The sequence below is a fragment of the Sorex fumeus genome, unplaced genomic scaffold, assembly GCF_029834395.1.
Source record: "Sorex fumeus unplaced genomic scaffold, SorFum_2.1 ptg000043l, whole genome shotgun sequence".
In the NCBI taxonomy this organism is placed as follows: domain Eukaryota; kingdom Metazoa; phylum Chordata; class Mammalia; order Eulipotyphla; family Soricidae; genus Sorex; species Sorex fumeus.
The window spans coordinates 8,884,954-8,904,816 of NW_026606100.1; the positions used below are offsets into that span (position 1 = coordinate 8,884,954).

General features: G+C 41.3%; 1 protein-coding gene and 1 pseudogene across 2 annotated transcripts in view; one reads left to right on the top strand and one right to left on the bottom strand.

Moving 5' to 3' along the window:
* PAPSS2 (3'-phosphoadenosine 5'-phosphosulfate synthase 2) overlaps positions 1 to 19,863 on the bottom strand; it is a 101,225-nt gene that overhangs the window by 13,774 nt on the left and 67,588 nt on the right. Inside the window, exons 3-9 of one of the 2 annotated variants that reach the window (XM_056120457.1) lie at positions 17,793 to 18,028; positions 16,737 to 16,875; positions 15,612 to 15,730; positions 15,376 to 15,489; positions 12,536 to 12,647; positions 5,641 to 5,655; positions 2,596 to 2,801 (exon numbers count right to left, since the gene is read on the bottom strand). In XM_056120457.1, the coding sequence (XP_055976432.1) occupies positions 2,596 to 2,801; positions 5,641 to 5,655; positions 12,536 to 12,647; positions 15,376 to 15,489; positions 15,612 to 15,730; positions 16,737 to 16,875; positions 17,793 to 18,028 (941 nt within the window). The remainder of the gene's footprint in view (positions 1 to 2,595; positions 2,802 to 5,640; positions 5,656 to 12,535; positions 12,648 to 15,375; positions 15,490 to 15,611; positions 15,731 to 16,736; positions 16,876 to 17,792; positions 18,029 to 19,863) is intronic. The other variant, XM_056120458.1, reaches the window with a different exon arrangement.
* LOC130029956 (uncharacterized) lies at positions 14,305 to 14,429 on the top strand (annotated as a pseudogene).

Below are 19,863 nucleotides of genomic sequence, written 5' to 3' on the forward strand. Positions count from 1 at the left end.
ATTAGAACATCAGAAAGCTTTAAAGCTCCCCACACTGGAACTGACCTCAGTCCCATTAGTTAGAATCCTGAGGGTGAGGTTCAATATGAGGCAATTTTTAAAGCAACCCAATGGTTCTATTGATCTAATTGGCCACAGGGCTATACTGCAGAACAAAAGGATATAAAACTAAATCCTACCCTTTATTGGACACAAACTCTGTTCCTTTAGTTTCTACATCTGTAAAATGGAAGTAATGAGATTCTTCTGTATTTCGCAAGAGCACTGTGGAAATTAATTACTGTTTGGAAAAGCTTTGAGGGCCACGGATGAAAGGCAGTAAGTTTTCCCCAAGCATTTTTAATACAAGTTTCACCTGCTCCTCCTCCCTCATGATTTCATCTCCTACTGGTAAGTCAAAAGAAAGAAGGCTGGAATGTCTCAACTAGATGGGTCAAGGTGACGTCAAGGAGAAGGGCCACTTGTGTCTCCACCCCCCACTTCGCAGGCAGACCACTTCTTAGTAAGCCTGAGCATTTTCCATAACTCCAAGGGCCTCATAGAAACACAAGAATACCTATGATTACCTATGTGGAAGGGACTATTTTGGGACAGTCTGGGGCTCTTAAAAAAATGCATGTTTAGTGTGAGTTTCAGAGTGCTTAAAAAGAAGTATAATGAAAAGAGTTTCTTCCTCAACAAAGCTAATATGTCAGGTTAGTATATAAGTGTAAAACAACAAAAAAACCTAAAATGCCTTTGGCCCTCCCACCAAAGCACATACTGGGTGAGTGGTTTGAGTTCCTGTTATCCACAGCCCATTTCTCCCTGGTAGCTGACAGAGGTTGTTTGTAGAGTTCCTCTAATGGCCTAGCAGGGCAGAGTTACTGACTCTCTTATCCAGGCCATGACTCATATCACCACTCTCTGACTGGAGCCCCAACTGCCAACATATATTGGACAATAAGGTAAAAAGAAATCATTGCTTATGCATGTCTTTAATTTTGTTTTATTCTTTTTCATGCTAATTGTGTGTATGGATCTGTGAGACCCAAAGAGTGGGAACATCTCAACTGGTCACTAATGATAGTTTCCAGAATAAAGATCAGATCTAGAAGCTGCCTGGTTGGGAAAGAAATGAAAAAGGATCCAACCCACCCCAGAACACAGAGTTCTCGCAGAGTTCTCTGTCAGGCGAGAGCTCTGTCAGGGACTATCCTCTAGGCACTTAAAGCAAAACTCTTTGGTTGATTTTGAGCAGATCAGAGGTGTTAAGATTAAAATCATTTACTTACAGAGTGGATTGCTGTACCTAATAAGTGAAAAAGCTGCATTTCTTTCTCACTAACCTCTGGAAAGGGTCTTGTAAAGACCATTATCTTGCACCATTTTAAGACTTAAAATAAAAGTTTGCCAGATGTCTATTTTGCAATGTCATGGGGCTGGAAGAAAACCCAGACTTACTGAGTTGAATTCCCCTCCCTTTATAAATAAAGAAATCCAGGGCCAGAGAAAGGGCATGCTTTGTTTAATCACAAGATTTGATAGCGTCTCCTGGACCTCAAATCACTTTCTTTCCATAGAAACTTTGATGAAAAGTTAATTTTTCCAGTTAGAATTAAGACCAAATTATTATTATTATTATTATTTTAGGTTTTGGGGATACACCCAGCCATGTTCAGGACTTATTTCTGGCTCTGCACTCAGGAATTACTCCTGGCAGTGCTTAAGGATCCTGGGAACAGAACCCAGGTTGGCTGGATGCAAGTCAAGTGCCCTCCCATCTTTATCTCTCCAGCCCCAGAACTGATATCAAATTAGTAGCTAATGTCAACTCTATTGCTCTCTAATCTTGAATGAGGAATCCTTTTTTTTTTTTGGCATTAAATTTCACCTAGATTCCATTATGGGAAATAAACATAAAGGAAATCCCAAAATAGCCTTTTGGGATTTCATACCAACAATTAGAAATTGTGAAGGAATCAAAGGAGTTTAGCCTAGTTTGCTTTGAAGTTGGATAGACTCAGAGTGATTCTAATCAAATGAGCATATTTTCAATTTCTTAAAAAATATCCACTGAAGAAAGTGTGCTATATTTCCTCCAGATACTGTGCCTCTGAGCTGAATTTTGTTTACTGAAAGGATATCCCTGATTTCCCTCATGGAACACAGATCTCCAACTCTGAGTGTCTTCCCAGTGGTTGACTGAGTACATTTTGTATGAAAATGTACTCCTTTCCGAATTTTCAAAATAAAGAGGACTATAGGCTCTCAGTGTGGTTTTGTACACAGCCAGATCTATGCTTTTGGTATTCTACTTGTGATGCTAGATTTAATTATCTACCCGATACTACTGTTTCCCATTTAGCTGAGGATACATGCAGGGTCTAAGGACTCTAAAGATCATTAAATTCACCCCTCAACTAAAAAAAAACCCCACAAACCCCTTATTTGCTACTTTCTAAAAAAAGTAGTCATGCCTGTAAAACCTTCCATAGAAATGTATTCTTCCATCTAAGCCCTGTTTTCCTAAGCTCTTTATAAAGAAATGAAAAAGAATAATTTTTGGAAGTTGAAACAGATCAAGAACCATCTTCCGGGGCCCTTGCAACTTACTTTGATATGTGGGTGTTTGGCACACGTTGTTCCCCACACACGGGAGCAACGTTCCTCTTTTCGATGTTCGTAGAATTCGGGGTCTCGTAAGACGGCCACTTTTTTCCCACCGTGCATCAGAACAAACTTGCTGCACCCTTCCAGCCGCGTCTTATCCTCTGTAGAGACGGGCAGTACGATGGGAACGCTCATGTTGATCACGCCGTCTGTGGAAAGAGCCGAGAGATGTGTAAAGATGACACAAGGTGTGTGACCCTTGAAGAATGACTGAAATGGGCACAATGTCCCTTCCACACATGCCTGCAATAGGCATTAAAAGTCCTTCATTCAACATGTTGTGCTTGCTACACTGGTCTTTCTACACTGGTCTTTCTAGGGTCTACGAAGAGAAGTCCCTGAACTTCTCAAAATAAAAGATAAAGTATTTGTGAAAAGTGAACTAAGTTTCTCTTTGGGGTGCTGGTTTCAGTAGGAAACCTAATCTGGAGGTCGGAAAGAGGCGTGTGTCTATTCCCAAATCCCCTGTTTAAGCTAGGTCCTGATCTCAAAGCATTAAGGAACTCAAAGTCCTTAAAAACCCAAGTAAATAACTTACAAGTTGGCAAAACAAACAAAAACACCTTGTCTTTCTTGGATGTAACTATAACAAGTGGCAAAACTCTCTTCAAAATCACTTAGTCTTTAGCTGCTTTTCAATCACATCGAATTGAAAAAAAAAATCAAACGGCATTCATCAATATAAGCCTTCTTGATGTCTGTTGACTGGGGTCCAGCTACAGTATCGCCTTTCAGTATTTTGAAAAGTCTGGCAGTTGAAAGTCTTGCTAGTTCAACATAATCGAGAAGCATCAGCCAGATGGAGGAATGAAAAACAACTTAGATTATTTACTGAAGCATATGTACTTTCTTTGAAGAGGGAACACTTCTCACCTGATGCTGAGTCTCTTAAAAAGAATTAAGCCAGGTGTTCTGGTTTCTTAATATACAAAACAAAAATTGGAAGGTGTGGAATGTGGTATTCAGAGAATTTATATCTTCAGCTGCAAGAAATGTCAAGAGGCAGCCTGACTGAAAAGGAAGAGGCAGGAAAGATTTCTATCTATGGAAAAACATAAAGATTTCTGTCTATGGGGAAAAAAAGTGTGAAGGTTCATTTTATGCACTATTCTCGGGAAGATAACAGTATCCAGATATTTGGTCAAATATTATTCTAGGCAGTTGTCTGAATTATTTTTTTCAGATGAGACTAACATCTGCTGAGTAAGGCAGATTACTCCCCCAAACTGGTGAGCCTCACCCAAATCTCATGACGCTCTTCATATTTGACACCATTTATAAACAATGACAATTCAAGTAAAAAAACACAACGCAAATCTAAAGTGGGGCAGGATCCTGGAGGAAGCCTCGTTAAGCCTTCATGTGATTGCTGTGTGCTGTTCTCCATCGATTAGCCTGGTTGAAATCCAAGGAATAAACATCCCACTTTTCTGTTGCAATTGCCTCTTCGTGTCCAATAGGATCCTGCCCCATGGAGTCTCTGATCCACCTTCATCTTGACCTTGAATGAAAATCCAGACTGAAGATGCAATACACACTCCCTTCCAGCTAATCTTTGGGACCTAGGGAAAGTTCTACTAATACTGATGAAATTCCCGTCTGTAACTGTATATTAATGCATGGGTAAAAATAAGTTTCCCTATCACCTCTATTGGCTTTTACAGAGTGAACGTATTAAATCATTTATCTGGGTGCTGACACACCATTCATGCCTTCAAACATTAACTTGGACTTTCAGCCTTTGTCCTCTGCTTCCATTCTAGTAGCACCATCTTGACTACCCTCTTTGCTGCATGCTTCCCTTTAGGAAAAAGGGCTGTGCTTCCTTGGGCCACTGGTAGTTTAACTTATAACTTCATGTCAGTTGAATAACTTTGCTTCTATTGTGAGTAATTTTGAAACGTTTTACTTTAACCTTGTATTTATGCTTACCAGTTGCTTGGGCCATTTCTACTCAAAACCTAAATTATTTTTGTTGCTTAAACTAGGCTTTTAAAAGGAAAAACAGCAGTAATATAAACAATACCCCCAAAATGATATATTCAAAGCTTTACCTTTTAGTTCTGGTATGATGTTTTACAGATACAGCAAATGTGTTTATTTCACAGCTCTACAACTATCAATCATCATAGCTGGAAATTAAATTCATGCATAATCACACATCACAAACAAATGAAGTATAATCATCCACAATCCAACCAGGTGCACTTTAAATTGCAGCTAAAATGGATTTATCCTTTGTTAATTGCAAACGTTTAATAAATGCAATAGAAAAAAAAACTTCCAAGATTTGTGGAACTAAATGAGGGCCAATACTCAATAGAAATAATTAGCAAGGAGGATCAGACATTTAAAAAATCTCAAAAACAAAATGTTCAATGATAATTTAGACATTTACTCATGTCAGTTAAATAAAACATTACAAACAGCTGTATCTTATTTGAAATCCAATCAATAGAAGAATGTAATTCTGTAGTCCCCCTCATCTGAGGCTTAGGTTATCTGTAGCCAGCTGTGGTCACCAAATATTGTACACAATGATATACTTTTAGAAATACAACATTCACATAACTTTTATTACAGCATATTGCTATAATTGTTCTATATTATTATTTTTGTTAATCTTTCTGTGTCTAACCTTTAGATGTATAGGAAATGTATAGGTATATATGTATAGGAAAATATCAATAGACATAAATGTATATGTCTACTATACACTTTAGGGTAGGTATATATGTATAGTAAAAAACAGTAGACACAAGTCTCAGTACTACTTAATATGTGAGGTCTCCATTGGGGGTCTTGAATAAGTTCCCCACAAATAAGTGGGAAACTACTGTATTATTTTATAATAACTGGTTGGATCATGAATTGATAGCAATCCCAACTGGTTCATTTGGATTTTTTGAGTTATGTTTTTACCATTGTCAATTAATGTGACATTTATAATTACAGCAATTAAACTACTTGGAAAGGTAAAGTACATACCACGAAGGACCATGCCTAGAGAAATACAAACACAATTGAGAAACATGTTTTTAGGTCTCCACAAACATAACCTTAAAGCAACAAAGTCAAGGATCAAATTCCTAGAATGAAACTTCATACAACATGCATGGTCCCTGAGAACTTTGCTGATACTATTTTTAAAAGTAGAGAACATATGGCAGCAAAACAAAGATAAAACCAGATTTTTGACTACCGTTTATTCAGGATATTTGAATAGTGTCCAGGGACACTATTCAGGTATATATTATAGCTCCTCCACTTGAGAAAGAAGCTGTCTTTTGCTAATATGTTAAGTTATAGTCCTACTAAAGGGACATGAAAATATGCCAAGCAGAGTAATTACAGAGCACAGGATGAACTGAATTTGAATTCAAGCTTTCCGATACTCATTTCATCTTATGGACAAAATGTCTTCATAGTGTTTTTTTTTTGTTTTGTTTTTGCTTTTCTGGTTTTGGGCCACAGCTGGAAGTGCTCAGGGTTTACTCCTAGCTCAGTGTTCAGGGGTCACTCCTGGCGGGGTGTAGGGTGCTGAGGATTGAACTTGGGTCAGCTTCCTGCGAGGCAAGCTCCCTGCCCGCTGCAGTCTCTCTCTGGCCCTGCATGGTGGTTCTATCCACATCAATTGTGGTGTCCCATGCCCAGCATCAGGATTGCAGCACAGCAGATTCTGAATAAGTGCTGACAATTTACTAGGAAAACCCTGAAGCCCTGCCTTGGAAAGAAAGAGTCTGAGAAGATGTGCCATTAAATGACCAAATTTCATAAGATTTCCATATCTTGATTCTGTGTAGAGGCCTCCAGTCTAGAATATAATTTCAAAGTTCCCTTATGCGGGGTGGGGCACACCCAGTGGTGATCCTGGATCTGCACTCAGGGATCGCTACTGGTAGGGCTCAGTGTTCCAAATGCAGTGTCAGGGACTGAACCTGGGTCGGCTGCTTGCAAGACAATCACCCTACCTGCTGTACCACCATTCTGGCCCTCCTCAAGGCTTCACTTTTTAATTCAGTGAACAATTTTGCAACAATTTTGAACAGAGGGCTTGCAATAACTCCAGAAATTCTGTGAGAAATAAAGTGATAGAATGTCTTGATAAGACTGTAGAGCCTTGAGTAATACAGAGGATTACTCAACTGGTAGGAGAGTAGAGATCATACAGAAACTCATTATAGCATAATCAAAAACACTAAATTGTATCTTTTTTGCTTTTGAACTGAGTAGAATGAGCTAATTATTATTATTATTATTTTATTCTGGGCCACACCCAATGGTTTACTCAGGGTTTACTCCTGCCTCTACGCATGGGGATCACTCTTAGGGGGCCATAGGGAGTGCTGGAAATCTAACTCATATCAGCCGCATACAAGGTAAGAAAACTGCCCACTCTACTACCACTTTGACCCCAAGAATTACTTTTTTAATTTAGAAGGAAATGTTAACATATGAGAAAAACAACCGAACAAAATATATCTAAGGAATATGGTCAGAATAGAAAAAAACACTATAATATGCACATTGTTTGGTGAATTTGGCCCTATGCTTGTGACTCCAGAAATTGTTTCAAATTATAAATGATGACCATTCAAGCTTTAATTGATTGTTTAAATTCAATCTCTACAAAAATGACATATATTTTTGTGGGGGCCACACCTGCCTGGCAGTGCTTAGGGCATGCTCCTGGCTCTAGGCTCGGGGGACCTTATGGGATGCTGGAGATCGAACTTAGGTCTGCTGCATGCACGACAACTGCCCTACTTACTGTACTATTCCTCTGGCCCCTACACGAATGATATTTTGTCTAACCATTTAAATATATGAATATATATTTAATATGTAAATACATAACTTACTTTTTGGATTTAAATTCATTTACTCAGGCTAAAAGTCATCAAGCCAAGTTCTATGTGTATTTGCCCTGGAGAACAGAGAGCAGAGGGCATTCGCGCAGGTGTCTCAGAGCGACACTCCAAGTGGGAAAGAAGCAAAGTCCACCCACTTCTATAGAAACTGTTCCAATTTCTTCTGTTGTATCACAACAAAGTGATGCCTGAGCCTACATAGAGGCATCAGATTTCACTGAGTTCTCTGGCTTTAAAAAAATACACATTTTCCAATCACTGACATAGTGGGAAGGATTCCAAGAACTAGGTTTGAGAAGATGAGCTGTACAATCCCAAAGAGCTCATACTTGCCTTCATTATCACCCTGTCTCCAGACTCTAAAGCATATATGTTCACTCAATAAATCTCTGCTTCAAATTGATAATGTACTCTCTATAGCAAGTCTCTTGGCTTCTTTGCGACCTCCAGTTTCTCAAGGTGGGTACCACTAGGGGGGAAAGGGTGAGAAAATGGACAATGGGGGTTAAGAAGTACAAGCTCTAAGTTAGTATAAACTAATTAAAGCCTGGAGATATAATGAGCAGCCTCGGATCTGTAGTTAGAGTGCTGTGCTGTACATTTGACAGTTCCTGGAATAACATCTTAAAAAAAGTTTTTAATAAAAAACAGGCACTGTGTTATGATGGATAGTAAGTATACTTACTGTGGTCATTAGTTCTCAGTATATACAAGGACTGAATCAAGATCTGTAAACCTGAAACTTTCTCCCCGTCTGGTACCCACCATGAGCTGGAGGTCTCAAAGAAGCCAAGACTGTGTGCCTTACACACAGTGCATCATCAGTTCAAAAGTGACACAGGATGTTCATTGCTGCAGATATTTACTGAGTTATAATATTGTATGTCAATTATATATTAACTGACACATATGTGCATATAGATAGATATTGTTTTCGGCTAACATCTGGTGGTGCTCAGTGCTTTGAGACCAGATGTGGTGCTGTGTGCAAGGCCAGTGCCTTAGTCCTGAACTTTCTTTCTCACTAAAAAATATTCTAAAGATCAGTTTATTCTCATTGTAATGCAACTTGCGCTTGTTAATGTCCAGAACATTTATTATTGGACCAAGAATACTTTTAAAATTTAGTACTTCAATTAGACAGTTTCTGTTATTAATAACCTCATTTAATAGATGAGGGAGTTGGGCCCCCGAGAGTTAATTTTTTTATTTTGTCTCTCCCTTCTCTTTTGTTCTCAGATACCTTAGTTCTATCATCAATGCCCATTGGGTTTTCTTTTGTTTGGATTGTTTGCCACTTTTATATCCTATGTTGTGTAAATAAGTTAAATTATTATTATGTCTTTTTCCTTCTGACTTATCTCACTTAATATAATTCTCTCAAGCTCCTTCCATTTTTTAAAAAATTTTTGTTAGTGAAACGCCATGAGGTACAGTTGTAGACTTACAAATTTTTGTGCTTGGGTTTCAGTTATACAATGATCAAGTACCTATCCCTCCCATTCTCCACCACCACTAATCCCAGTATCCCTCCCATCCCCCATCCCCCCATCCCACCCTGCCTCTGTGGCAGGGCATTCCCTTTTGTTTTCTCTCTCCTTTTGGGTGGGTGCTGTGGTTTGCAAAAGAGGAATTGAGTGGCAATCATGTTTGGTCTAGAGTCTACTTTCAGCATGCATCTCCCATGGGCAGATCTTCCCAACACCCTTTATTTGGTGCTCCCTTCTCTATCTGAAGCTCCTTACATTTTTGTTGCTAATGGAAAAATTTCAAAAATGCTGTGGAGCTGGAGAAATAGTACAGTGGCTAAGGTGCTTGCCTTGCACGCAGCTGGTCCAGGTTCAATCCCTGCTCATATGATTCAATCCCATATGATTTCCCAAGCACCTCCAAAAGTAATTCTTGAGTACAGAACCAGGAGTGACCCCTGAGCATTGTTGAATGTGGCCCCAAAATGAACAAAAATTGTTTTTTTTAACATGTAACTGAATAACATTCTATTGTATAGGTCAATAGTTTTCAACCTTTTTACATCTTTGGACTAGCACCAATCTGCAGACCAGAAATTGAGTATAATGTGTAGAACACATTATAATGTGTATGTAATGGGATAACGTGCTGCATCTTTATGCAGTAGCCTACTGATGGGCCCACTTCCATATTTTAGCTACCATAAATAACACTTCAATAAGTACTGCAGTGAATATAACTTTTTGTGTTAATGTTTTCATATTCTTCAGATAGATACTCAGAAGTAGAACTGTGGATCAAATGTTGTATAAACAAGTTTAATTATCCTTAGCTTCCTAAGGCAGCTCCATAGTGTTTTCCAAAATGATAATTACACTAATATACATTCCCAGACCTGGAGAGTTAAAACAATTTGCTTGAGTTTCACAGTTTATCACCCAAACAGCAGAGGTCCCGTTCTTACTTATACAATATTCTGCCTCTGCTTAGGTAGAGTTGGGTAGCATATAATCTCCCTGCTATCTTTTTTTTTCCTTTTTTGGGTCACACGTGGAGACACTCAGGGTTTACTCAAGGTTCTGTGCTCAAGAATCACTCCTGGTGGTGCTTGGGGGACTATACAGATGCCAGGGATTGAACCTGGGTTGCTGTGTGCAAGGCAAACACCCTACCCGCTGTGCTATTGCACCGACACACCTGCTATCTATATTTAAAAACTGACCCACACAGGACTTGAAGAGTCTTCTTGAGTGTGTTTGGACTTTAAATTCTGACTACATATGGGAATGATCAGTGAACTCCAGCTGAAGGGGTAAATAAGGTAGGACTAGCAAAGAATCCCTATGGGAGGAAAAAAGAAAAGAACTTGGAGAGAATCCCAGGAATAGACCCCGCAGGTTAAAAAAGAGTAAGAGTTACAAAAACGTGCAGGACACTGGCCTTGACCCCCACCCCCAGCCCTCACTGGATATGGGCAGCCACAGGAGAACAAAAAAGTGTATGGGTTATGAAAGATCTCATAATTCGCTAATGCAGTAAACATCAAGCAATGTGCTAGGGAGTCCTTAACTGAGGCTAACAGAACAGAAGAGTTCATTCTCCTTCCTATGCAAGAAGGATGATGAGCAGCTACAGACTTCCAGCTGTCAGGACTTTAGTGACCAGAGTGAATGGGTAGGATCTGTCCTTCTATGGGTGCACAGAGCCACACAGATCTACATGGCCAGTGGCCATGGACCTTACTCAGAAGATGGGAAAAAACTCCTTGAGAAGTCTTTCAAATATTTTAAACCATCTTTTTTCAAGAAAGGACATCCTGTTTTTCTTTCCCGAAAGTTCTGGAATCACAATCAGTAGTTAAAAAGAAAATTAAGATGACGTTTTTCCCACCCCTTCTCAGTGTACTTTCCCCCCACACTTTAAATGACATGCTCTGTTTGAGAAGTTGGGACAGTTCTAGGAAGGAAATGATCGTGGCCCAGTAGTTTCGTAAATAACACAGGCTTCTGACCTTGACCAGATCAATTCTCTGAGTGCTGTTGAGGCTATGCCCAGGGAACTGTCTCAGTCCTTCCCTGTAGAATTTAGTGAAGGGCATCAGCCTAATGGATTCCATATGAAGGAAGCAGCTGCTGTAATGTTTGACCAGAGCAAACTGGAACATGGAAGGTATCAGCCTATCAACAACAGACACTGAATTCATTTGGGCCAGTCCACCGGGCTGTAAGCACAGTGCTTCCACTACCCCTTGCTTCTGAATAAAGATCAGCAAAGAGAAGGTCGAGGTGAAATAGATGACCTTCTCTTGGCTCTGTGTACAACTGAAAAATTTCCTTTTCAGTTCCTTTTAATTTGTGTGTGTGTGTGTGTGTGTGTGTGTGTGTGTGTGTGTCCAGATAATCTTACCATCCTAAAAATGAAAGCTAATGCATCATAGATTCAAACATATCATAAGTGATCTAACTATTCAAATATGATCTATAAACCAAGGATCAGCCTTTCTTCTCTTGCAAAGATCTCTAGAGAGTAAGGTTTGTTTTCTTGAAAACAGAAGAGGGGGGCTGAAGTGATAGAACAGTGGATAGGGTATTTGCCTTGCACGCAGCCGACCCAGGTTTGATTTCCAGCATCCCATATGGTCCCCTGAGCACCACCAGGAGTAATTCCTGAGTGCATAAGCCAGAAATAACCCCTGTGCATCACTGGGTATGACCCAAAAAAGAAAAAAAAAGACCAGAGGAGGGATCATTTGGGTTGGGAGATGTGTGCTGAAAGTAGATAAAGGACCAAATGTGGTAGCCTCTCAGTATCTGTATTGCAAACCATAATGCCCAAAAATAGAGAGAGAGTATGGGGGGAGTTGCCTGCCATAGAGGCAGGGGGAGGGTTGGGATAGGAGGGGAAATCCTGGGGACTTTGGTGATGGAAAATGTACACTGGTGGAGGGATGGGTATTCGATTACTGTATGACTGAAACTCAAACATGAAAACTTTGTAACTGTATCTCACAGTGATTCAATAAATTTTTTTAAAAAAATAGAGTAAGCATGCTGAAAGTAGACTATAGACCAAACATGATTGCCACCCATTGCCTCTTTTGCAAACCACAACACCCAAAAGGAGAGAGAGAACAAAAGGGAATGCCCTGCCACAGAGGCAGGGTGGGATGGGGGGGGTGGGGGGTGAAAGGGATACTGGGATCCGTGGTGGTGGGAAATGGGCACTGGTGGAGGGATGGGTATTTGATCACTGTATGGCTGAAACCCAAGCACAAAAATTTGTAAGTTTACAACTGTACCTCATGGTGTCTCACTAACAAAAATTTAAAAAAAAAAGAGTAAGAGGGGCCAGAGAGACAATACAGCGGATAAGGCACTTGCTTTGCCTCTGGTCAATCCAGTTCCTATTGCCTGTAATCCATAATGTCCAAGGAGCACCACCAGGAGTGATTGATACTGAGTGCAGAGCCAGGGGTGCATTGCTGGGTGTAATCCCAAAACTAAGGAAAATAAATAGTAGGAAATAAAAAAAAAGAACCATACCATCTAACAGGGTGTCAAAGTGTATAACCTGCAAGTACTCCTTCTCCCGCATAAAGCCTTTGAGGGGTGTGGCCCAACCTTCACTCAAAACTTGCACCCACTGAAGATCCAGCTGCAAAACACAAAAAACAGGTAAACATTTCCATGAGTGTTTTATTTATTTATTTATTTATTATTTATTTATTTGTCTGGCCAATTATTCATTTGACAGGAACATAAAGGGAGAATATTTTATGTTTTCAGTGTTCCTGAGTCACATGCTGAGCCTTGATAGGTAAAATAAATTTAAATCTAGAACATTCCTATGAAAAAGTGGTGAAAAAACTTCAATGAAAATGATTTATTTGAACATTTTAGGCTGTATTTATCTTTATGGTATGTAACTGTGTTGAAATTTTATTGCTTATTCTGTTTTTTCTCTACAAAAATTCTGGTTTGGCTATGTGTTCTAGTTATTTGGCTGAATTGAGCAAAATCATTCAACTCTAAGATAAAACTGAAAAATAAATTTAGTATGATACTGAACGTCTTTTTTTTTTTGCTTTTTGGGTCACACCCAGCAATGCTCAGAGGTCTCTCCTGGCTCTGCACTCAGGAATTACTCCTGGTGGTGCTTGGGGGACCATATGGGATGCCAGGGATCGAACCCAGGTCTGCTGCATGCAAGGCAAACACCCTACCCGCTGTGCTATCTCTCCAGCCCCGATACTGAAAGTCTCTAAGCTCTGTCCCCAGAAGATCCTGTAGGTGCCTTTATTTCCTGCTATACCCCACTCAGAGACCTATTCACCAAAAATGCCAACCACTGTATACTCTAAAGTACACATGAGGTTTCAGGCCTCTCCTATTTGACCTGGAAACCCACCTGTTTATGCTTTAAAACCTTGTCCGTGGACCATAGCTCTGAACCATTTCCCGTCATCCTAGGATCAAAATAAATGTTCTTGCTTGTTTATGTGCGACATCCAGCAGTGCTCAAGGGCTACTCCCAGCAGTGCTCAGGGGACCATGTGTTATGAGTATTGAATGGGGTCTCCAGCATGTGAAGCATGCACTCTAATCAACTGAGCTAGCTGTCTGGCCTGGATTGAAATAGTTTTTCATTAGATTCCTTGAAGTTTTTCTGCACCTTGCAGACTATTTATCACTGAAATTATCATTACATGTAGTCATCTGCCAGAAGTACTGGAACATTTGGAATTTAATTCGCAGTCAAGGAATTTTGCTTGGTCTTTTGTCATGACATATTCAAATTTGGAATCATTTTTGTTGTTTTTTGTTGTTTTGGGGTCACACCCAGTGGTGTTCAGGGCTTACTACTTGCTCTGTGATCTAGGATGACTCCTGACAGGCTTGGGGGCAGTATGCGATGCCAGGGATTGAACCTGGGTCAGCTGCATGCCATGCAAGCACTCTGCCACTGTACTATTGTTCTGGCTCACAAATCTGGAACCTTTGTGAGTTAAGGGAGGTTTCCACTTTGTTTTGCCTCATATGAGAATGTCACAGCTTTAATGAGTAACAAAAGACACTAATGAGCCTGTCATCACCTGGTCCGGATGGAATAACTGCACTGATTGATAAAAAGGTCCAGGCATGTGCACGACAATTGCGAGAGTTGCATCTTATACCTTCCAGGTAGTAAGAATGAAATGCAACCAAAGTTGTCTGTCTTCCTCACAGTGGGCACTTCCTGATAAGGGGAGAGTGGGATTTGCAGAAAAGAAAAGGTCTAGGTGTTCTTATGCCTTCAGAGCAGAGTTGTTCAGGTGCAGCCAATTAAGCTAACCATGCTCTCTGCCCCGTGGGGCCCCATGTGCAATGGCAGCAAGCAGCCTCCTCAGTAGGGTACGCAGCCTATGGCTTGTATTATCCTTGTAATAAGGATACATTCTTTGCTGTGGTCATTCATATCTGCTCTCATACCAGCCCCAACTGCAGGCTTCAAACAGCATAAGTAACATGTGATTGAGGCTCGGTGCTGGGCTAAGTTCGTTTCCTGGTCGCCAGAAAATCCACATCTCCAAGGGGTGGGACTTTACTAAGTTTAATGTGAGTGAGTTTGAAGACATGGTGGCCAAGAAGCAGTTCATCCCGGATGACCGTGGGGTCAAATAATCCTGAATCATGGACCTCTGGACAAATGCTGGGCACTGCACTTGAGTCTGCTCTTCCAGTCCCTGCTCACCACCACCCCATCCCACCAACCACCATAAGTCCTGCTTCTTAACCAAAAAAAGAAAAGGAAAGGAAAGGAAAACAGAGTTGCTTTTGGTTTACTTCAGATTCCTTCTCTACAGCCCAAGGAGCACTTGCATTTGAACAAAAATGTTTTCTCAGCCACAGCTGCCAACAAATATTTCCTGCCTGATGCCAGCTCTCTGGCATCACTGAAAAAATAATGACAAGTATGTAAAATGGCCCTATGCAAATATAAACATTGCCTTACTTATCTGCTATCTTTTGGCATCTTTTGCTGTTGGCTTTGCTTGGAGGAACAATGTCTTTTCCTAAAGGCAAGAATGAAGTATTTTTCTTTATGGACATTTTACATCTATTAAGCACATCTTCCTTGTTCTTACAAGTGATTGTAGGGACTGAGAGATAGTACAGGGCTTCTATGCTGTACACATAGTACAGCACTTGCCTTGCATGCTGATCACTGGCAATGCTTATAATCCCCCAGATACTACCAGGAGAGACCTGTGAGCATAAAAGTAGGGGTAGCCCCTGAGTACCACTGGTGTGACCCCAACATCCCTGAACCCCCCAAGAGAGTGACTGTAAATGGATTATAATGGTAAGTATTAATTCTCCTTTGACCAAGTGTACCCTCTTACCTTGGTAATTGACAATGAAGGGAGAGTTTCTGCCTCAGTTCGGACTTGATTGAGTTTGTTTTCTGGCACAAAGAGTTCGTGGATGCCTTTGATTGCAGTGTGAGGAACAATATTCTAAAATGAAGCAGAATGGGAAGACTTTGAAATGAACACTGTAAAAGAAATGCTTTTGAAAATAAACGATCTTTCTCAACTATTACACTTAAAAAAAAAAAAAGGACAAGCAGGCTACTCACCTGCTCTTGTAGCAGCTCCACGACCTGTTGGACACAGTCACTCACTGAGGACAAATTGGTTTTAAGCACCAGCTCAGGATTTTCAGGTTTCTCATAATCAGAATCAATACCGGTAAATCCTGTAAGACAGAAGGGTGAAGACTGCACCCCCATATTCCCTGCCCCTCCAGGGTCAGGGTTCAGATCCAGGATCTCACATAAGAAGGATATGTGCTCTGCCACTAAGCCTCATCCTTGCCCCCAGAATAACCTTTTTAATTGATAATAATTGACAAGGCCTAACACAGATGTAGTGATCAGAGAATTTGATTATAACCGAAAAGCCCAACAGCCTTCCTTGACCTTAAGCCAAAGGTAAGAAAATGCAAAGCTGTTTCTCCCTCCCTCCCTCCCTCCCTCCCTTCCATATAGGGTACTAGGCCCACACTCTGTAGTGCCTATGCCTACTCCTAACTCTGTGCTCAGGATTGACCCCTGGCAGTGCTCAGAGGATCAGAGCAATGCTGGGGATCACACTGCTATTGACAGCATTTACTGCAAGGTAAGTGCTCTCTCTCTTAATTCCTGAACCATTTCTCCTGTACTCTGAGCTGTATTTTCAATATATTTTTTCTGTTTCTCTTGTTTTTATTGGGGTTGGTTGTACCTGAGGTGCTCCGGACTTCCCTTAGCTTAGTGCTCAGGGATGGATCCCAATGATGAGCTCTGATACATCCCAGAGATGGGTCCACATGACCACATGCCTACTGAGCTCTCTCACTCTGGTCCTGTACTTTCAACATTGAAAACCCCCAATTATCAACAAATTCTATCTGGCTAATCCCACACCCTGTGCAGTAGATTAGAATCTAAAAGGAAAATGAAGAAAAAACCCCCAAACCTGTGGAACACTCCCATGCACACACTCCTCCCGCCCCCAAGCCCATTTTAATTCAAGCTTGCTTGCTGTTGAGGTGTCTGTCAGTTCCTGGAAAACAGGAGCCCATATTTTAATAAGCCACAGACATACTAAATATGTCGTGGTTTAACAAAAAGCTGTGTATACTCTATGCCTTTGAGGTAACAGTTCTTGAAACTTCAGGCTGATATCTGGGGGCAGATTAAAAAGGGACTCATGGCTCCTACCTTTGATCTCCCCAGCCCTCGCCCGTTTGTAGAGGCCTTTCACGTCTCTGCTTTCGCAGATGTTTAGGGGTGCGTTTATAAATATTTCAAAGAACGGCAGTCCTGCTGACTCATGGATTTTGCGCGCATTCTCACGGTCCTGGACAAAAAAAAGATGATGTTCAAGAATGTACAATGAGGTTTGCTAGTGAGATTTCTTGTCGCTCAATGTAACATTGTGTGCCCGTGTGTTCGGAAGCCTTTAGAAGGCGCTTGGGTCCGTGCTCTGCAGAGGCGGCAAGAAACTAGTCTGCTAGAGAAAAGCCCAGAAATTTCGGTCCAATAAACACAGCTCTCTTGAGAACATTCAAAGACCTTGGCAGGCAGCTTCTAACACTAGAAATTTCGGGAACATGTCGTTCAGAGGAGTGTTTTTTCAATGCATTGTAGTAGACATATCTGTAGCTGCTGGAAATTTCCTATTTTAAAAATAAGCACGGTGACCCTTCCCTCAGCCTGGGAACATTGAACACACAGAATCTGGTGCTTTGACAGTGGGTCTCGGGGGTTCTGGTGCTGTTTTGTTCTGGTTTTGAGTGAAGGAAGCATTCTGACTTGGACAGAAAAGAAAGAAGAGAATTTGTTTTTTTCTTTTCTTGTGTAACCTTCTCCTTTCAGCTCGGACCAAGTGTAACTCGTAACTGTCAGCTGCTGTCCTGGTGCCAGAAAGTGAAGGAATATTTGTTTATTCATTTTCAGAGCCACACCCGATGATGCTCAGGGACTATTCCTATATTCTGTGCTCGGGGATCACTCCTGTCTGGGCTCGGGGACTATATGTGATGTAGGGGATTTGAACCTGGGCTGGCCACGTGCAAGGCAAGTGCCCTATCTCCTATACGATCTCTCTGGCCCCAGGGACATTCTTTAGATAAGTAATATTTCATGGAGGGAAGGAGGATGCAGGTGCAGAGAGGCAAAGATGGGGGGAACTTGGGAGAGGGCATTGTTCCTTTTCCTGCTACTGAGATGCCCTGGTGCAGTGTGTGGGAATAGTATGTGGGAACAACCAAGTACCTTTGCAAAAGGAGAAATGAAGCTGGTGATGCAGACCAGACCGGCGTCAGCGAAGAGCTTGGCCACCTCAGCAATCCGGCGGATATTTTCTTCTCTGTCCCCAGCAGAGAAGCCAAGGTTTTTATTGAGACCATGACGAACATTGTCTCCGTCAAGAGAGTAGCAAGGGATGGCATGGGAGACCAGGTATTCTTCCAGGGCAAAGCTTATTGTTGTCTTTCCAGCACCGGAGAGACCTGTTGAGGGAAGAGGCAAGACAAGATGACCACTATTCATGCTGATCTAAGGAGGTACACTGTGACCTGATCTGCATTTTTCCCAGTTTGAGCGGAACTAAATCTTCATGACAATCATTTCAAATCAAAACCATTACGATCTATAAAAAGAGAAAAATCATTGTTTACTACAAGTAATTTTTTTTCAAATCTTGAAATAATGCTTGCTCCTCATGGGGATTATAGGTTTTCCAAACAAGCAGGAAGCAGGATCCTTTAATGGGAGGCCAGGGGAGCTATAGCACATCCTTATGTCAGCTGTGCTGTGTTTTCCTTTTTTCTTTTTTTCTTTTTTGGTCACACCTGGCGATGCACAGGGGTTACTCCTAGCTCTGCACTCAGGAATTACCCCTGGCGGTACTCAGGGGACCATATGGGATGCTGGGAATTGAAACTGGGTTGGCCGCGAGCAAGGCAAGCGCCCTAACCGCTGTGCTATCGCTCCAGCCCCTGTGCTTTTTTTTTTTTTTGCTTTTTTGGGTCACACCCAGACGATGCTCAGGGGTTACTCCTGGCTCTGCACTCAGGAATCACTCCTGGCAGTGCTTGGGGGACCATATGGGATGCTGGGAATCGAACCTGGGTCGGCTGCGTGCAAGGCAAATGCCCTTCCCGCTCTGCTATTGCTCCAGCCCCATGTGCTGTATTTTTTAAAGATTAGAAAGTAGTACCTACAAATAGAGATTATGGTTTCTTTTGACAAAATATGAAGGTCTTAGGAATAGTGAATTCATAGCTCCGTGACAGCAATCAGCTGGGACAGAGGGGATAGCCAACTACCCAAAGCCCGGGACCCACACACTTGCTAACAGCCACGTAACAACATGCTGTGTGCGTGCATGTGTGTGTGTGTGTGTGTGTGTGTGTGTGTGTGTGTGTATGTGTGTGTGTTTGTGTGTTTGTTTTATTTGGAGGGAGCTTTACCCAGCATTGCTCAGGGTTTATTCCTGGTTTTGCACTAAGAAATTACTCCTGGTGGTCCTTGAGGGACTGTATGGGATGCCGGGGATTGAACCAGGGTCAGCTGTGTGCAAGGCAAATGCTCTACGCATTATACAGCTGCCTAGGTCCCTTGTCCCTTGATTCTTTTCTAGTGTTTTGATTTTGAGTCACATCTGGTGGTTATCAGGAACTACTTCTGGCTCTGGTCATGAGGATCATTCTTGATGAAGATTGGGGACCATCTGGGGTGCCAGGGATCAAACCTGGGTAGGCAAATGCCTTACCTGCTGTACTATCTCTCTGGATTCTATCGTGTTAATCTTAAGATTTTTCTAACGTGACTCTCATGAGAGAACATTGTCAGAACAGAAGAGAGTACATTCTGATCTAGGTTGTAGATATATGTACATGTCTCACTTCACTGTGCATCACAAATACTGCTTTAAAAATGTAAATTTGGGGTCAGAACCACAGGACCTGGGTTTAATCCCCAGCATCCCATATGCACCCTGAACTCACCAGGAGTGACCTCTGAGCACCACCGAGTGTGATTCCAAAACAAACAAAGCAAAAGAACAAAAGAGGCAGAATAAAAGCAATCTAAACATGTAAATTTTTGTTTGTTTGTTTACAAAGGCCAATCTGCACCATTTTCCCAACAAAACAAGCTCTATTCATGTCCCTGTGTTTCATTTAATTAAGGCGTGCACACTGGAAAAAGTTGTTGCACCAAGGATGTATGAAATTAAAAAAAAAATGGTACATACCATGAGTATGGGACCAATCTTGAAAGAGTCTGATTTAGAATGGAACAGGAAAGACTGAATAGCAAGGTTCCTGCCTGCCATATTCTA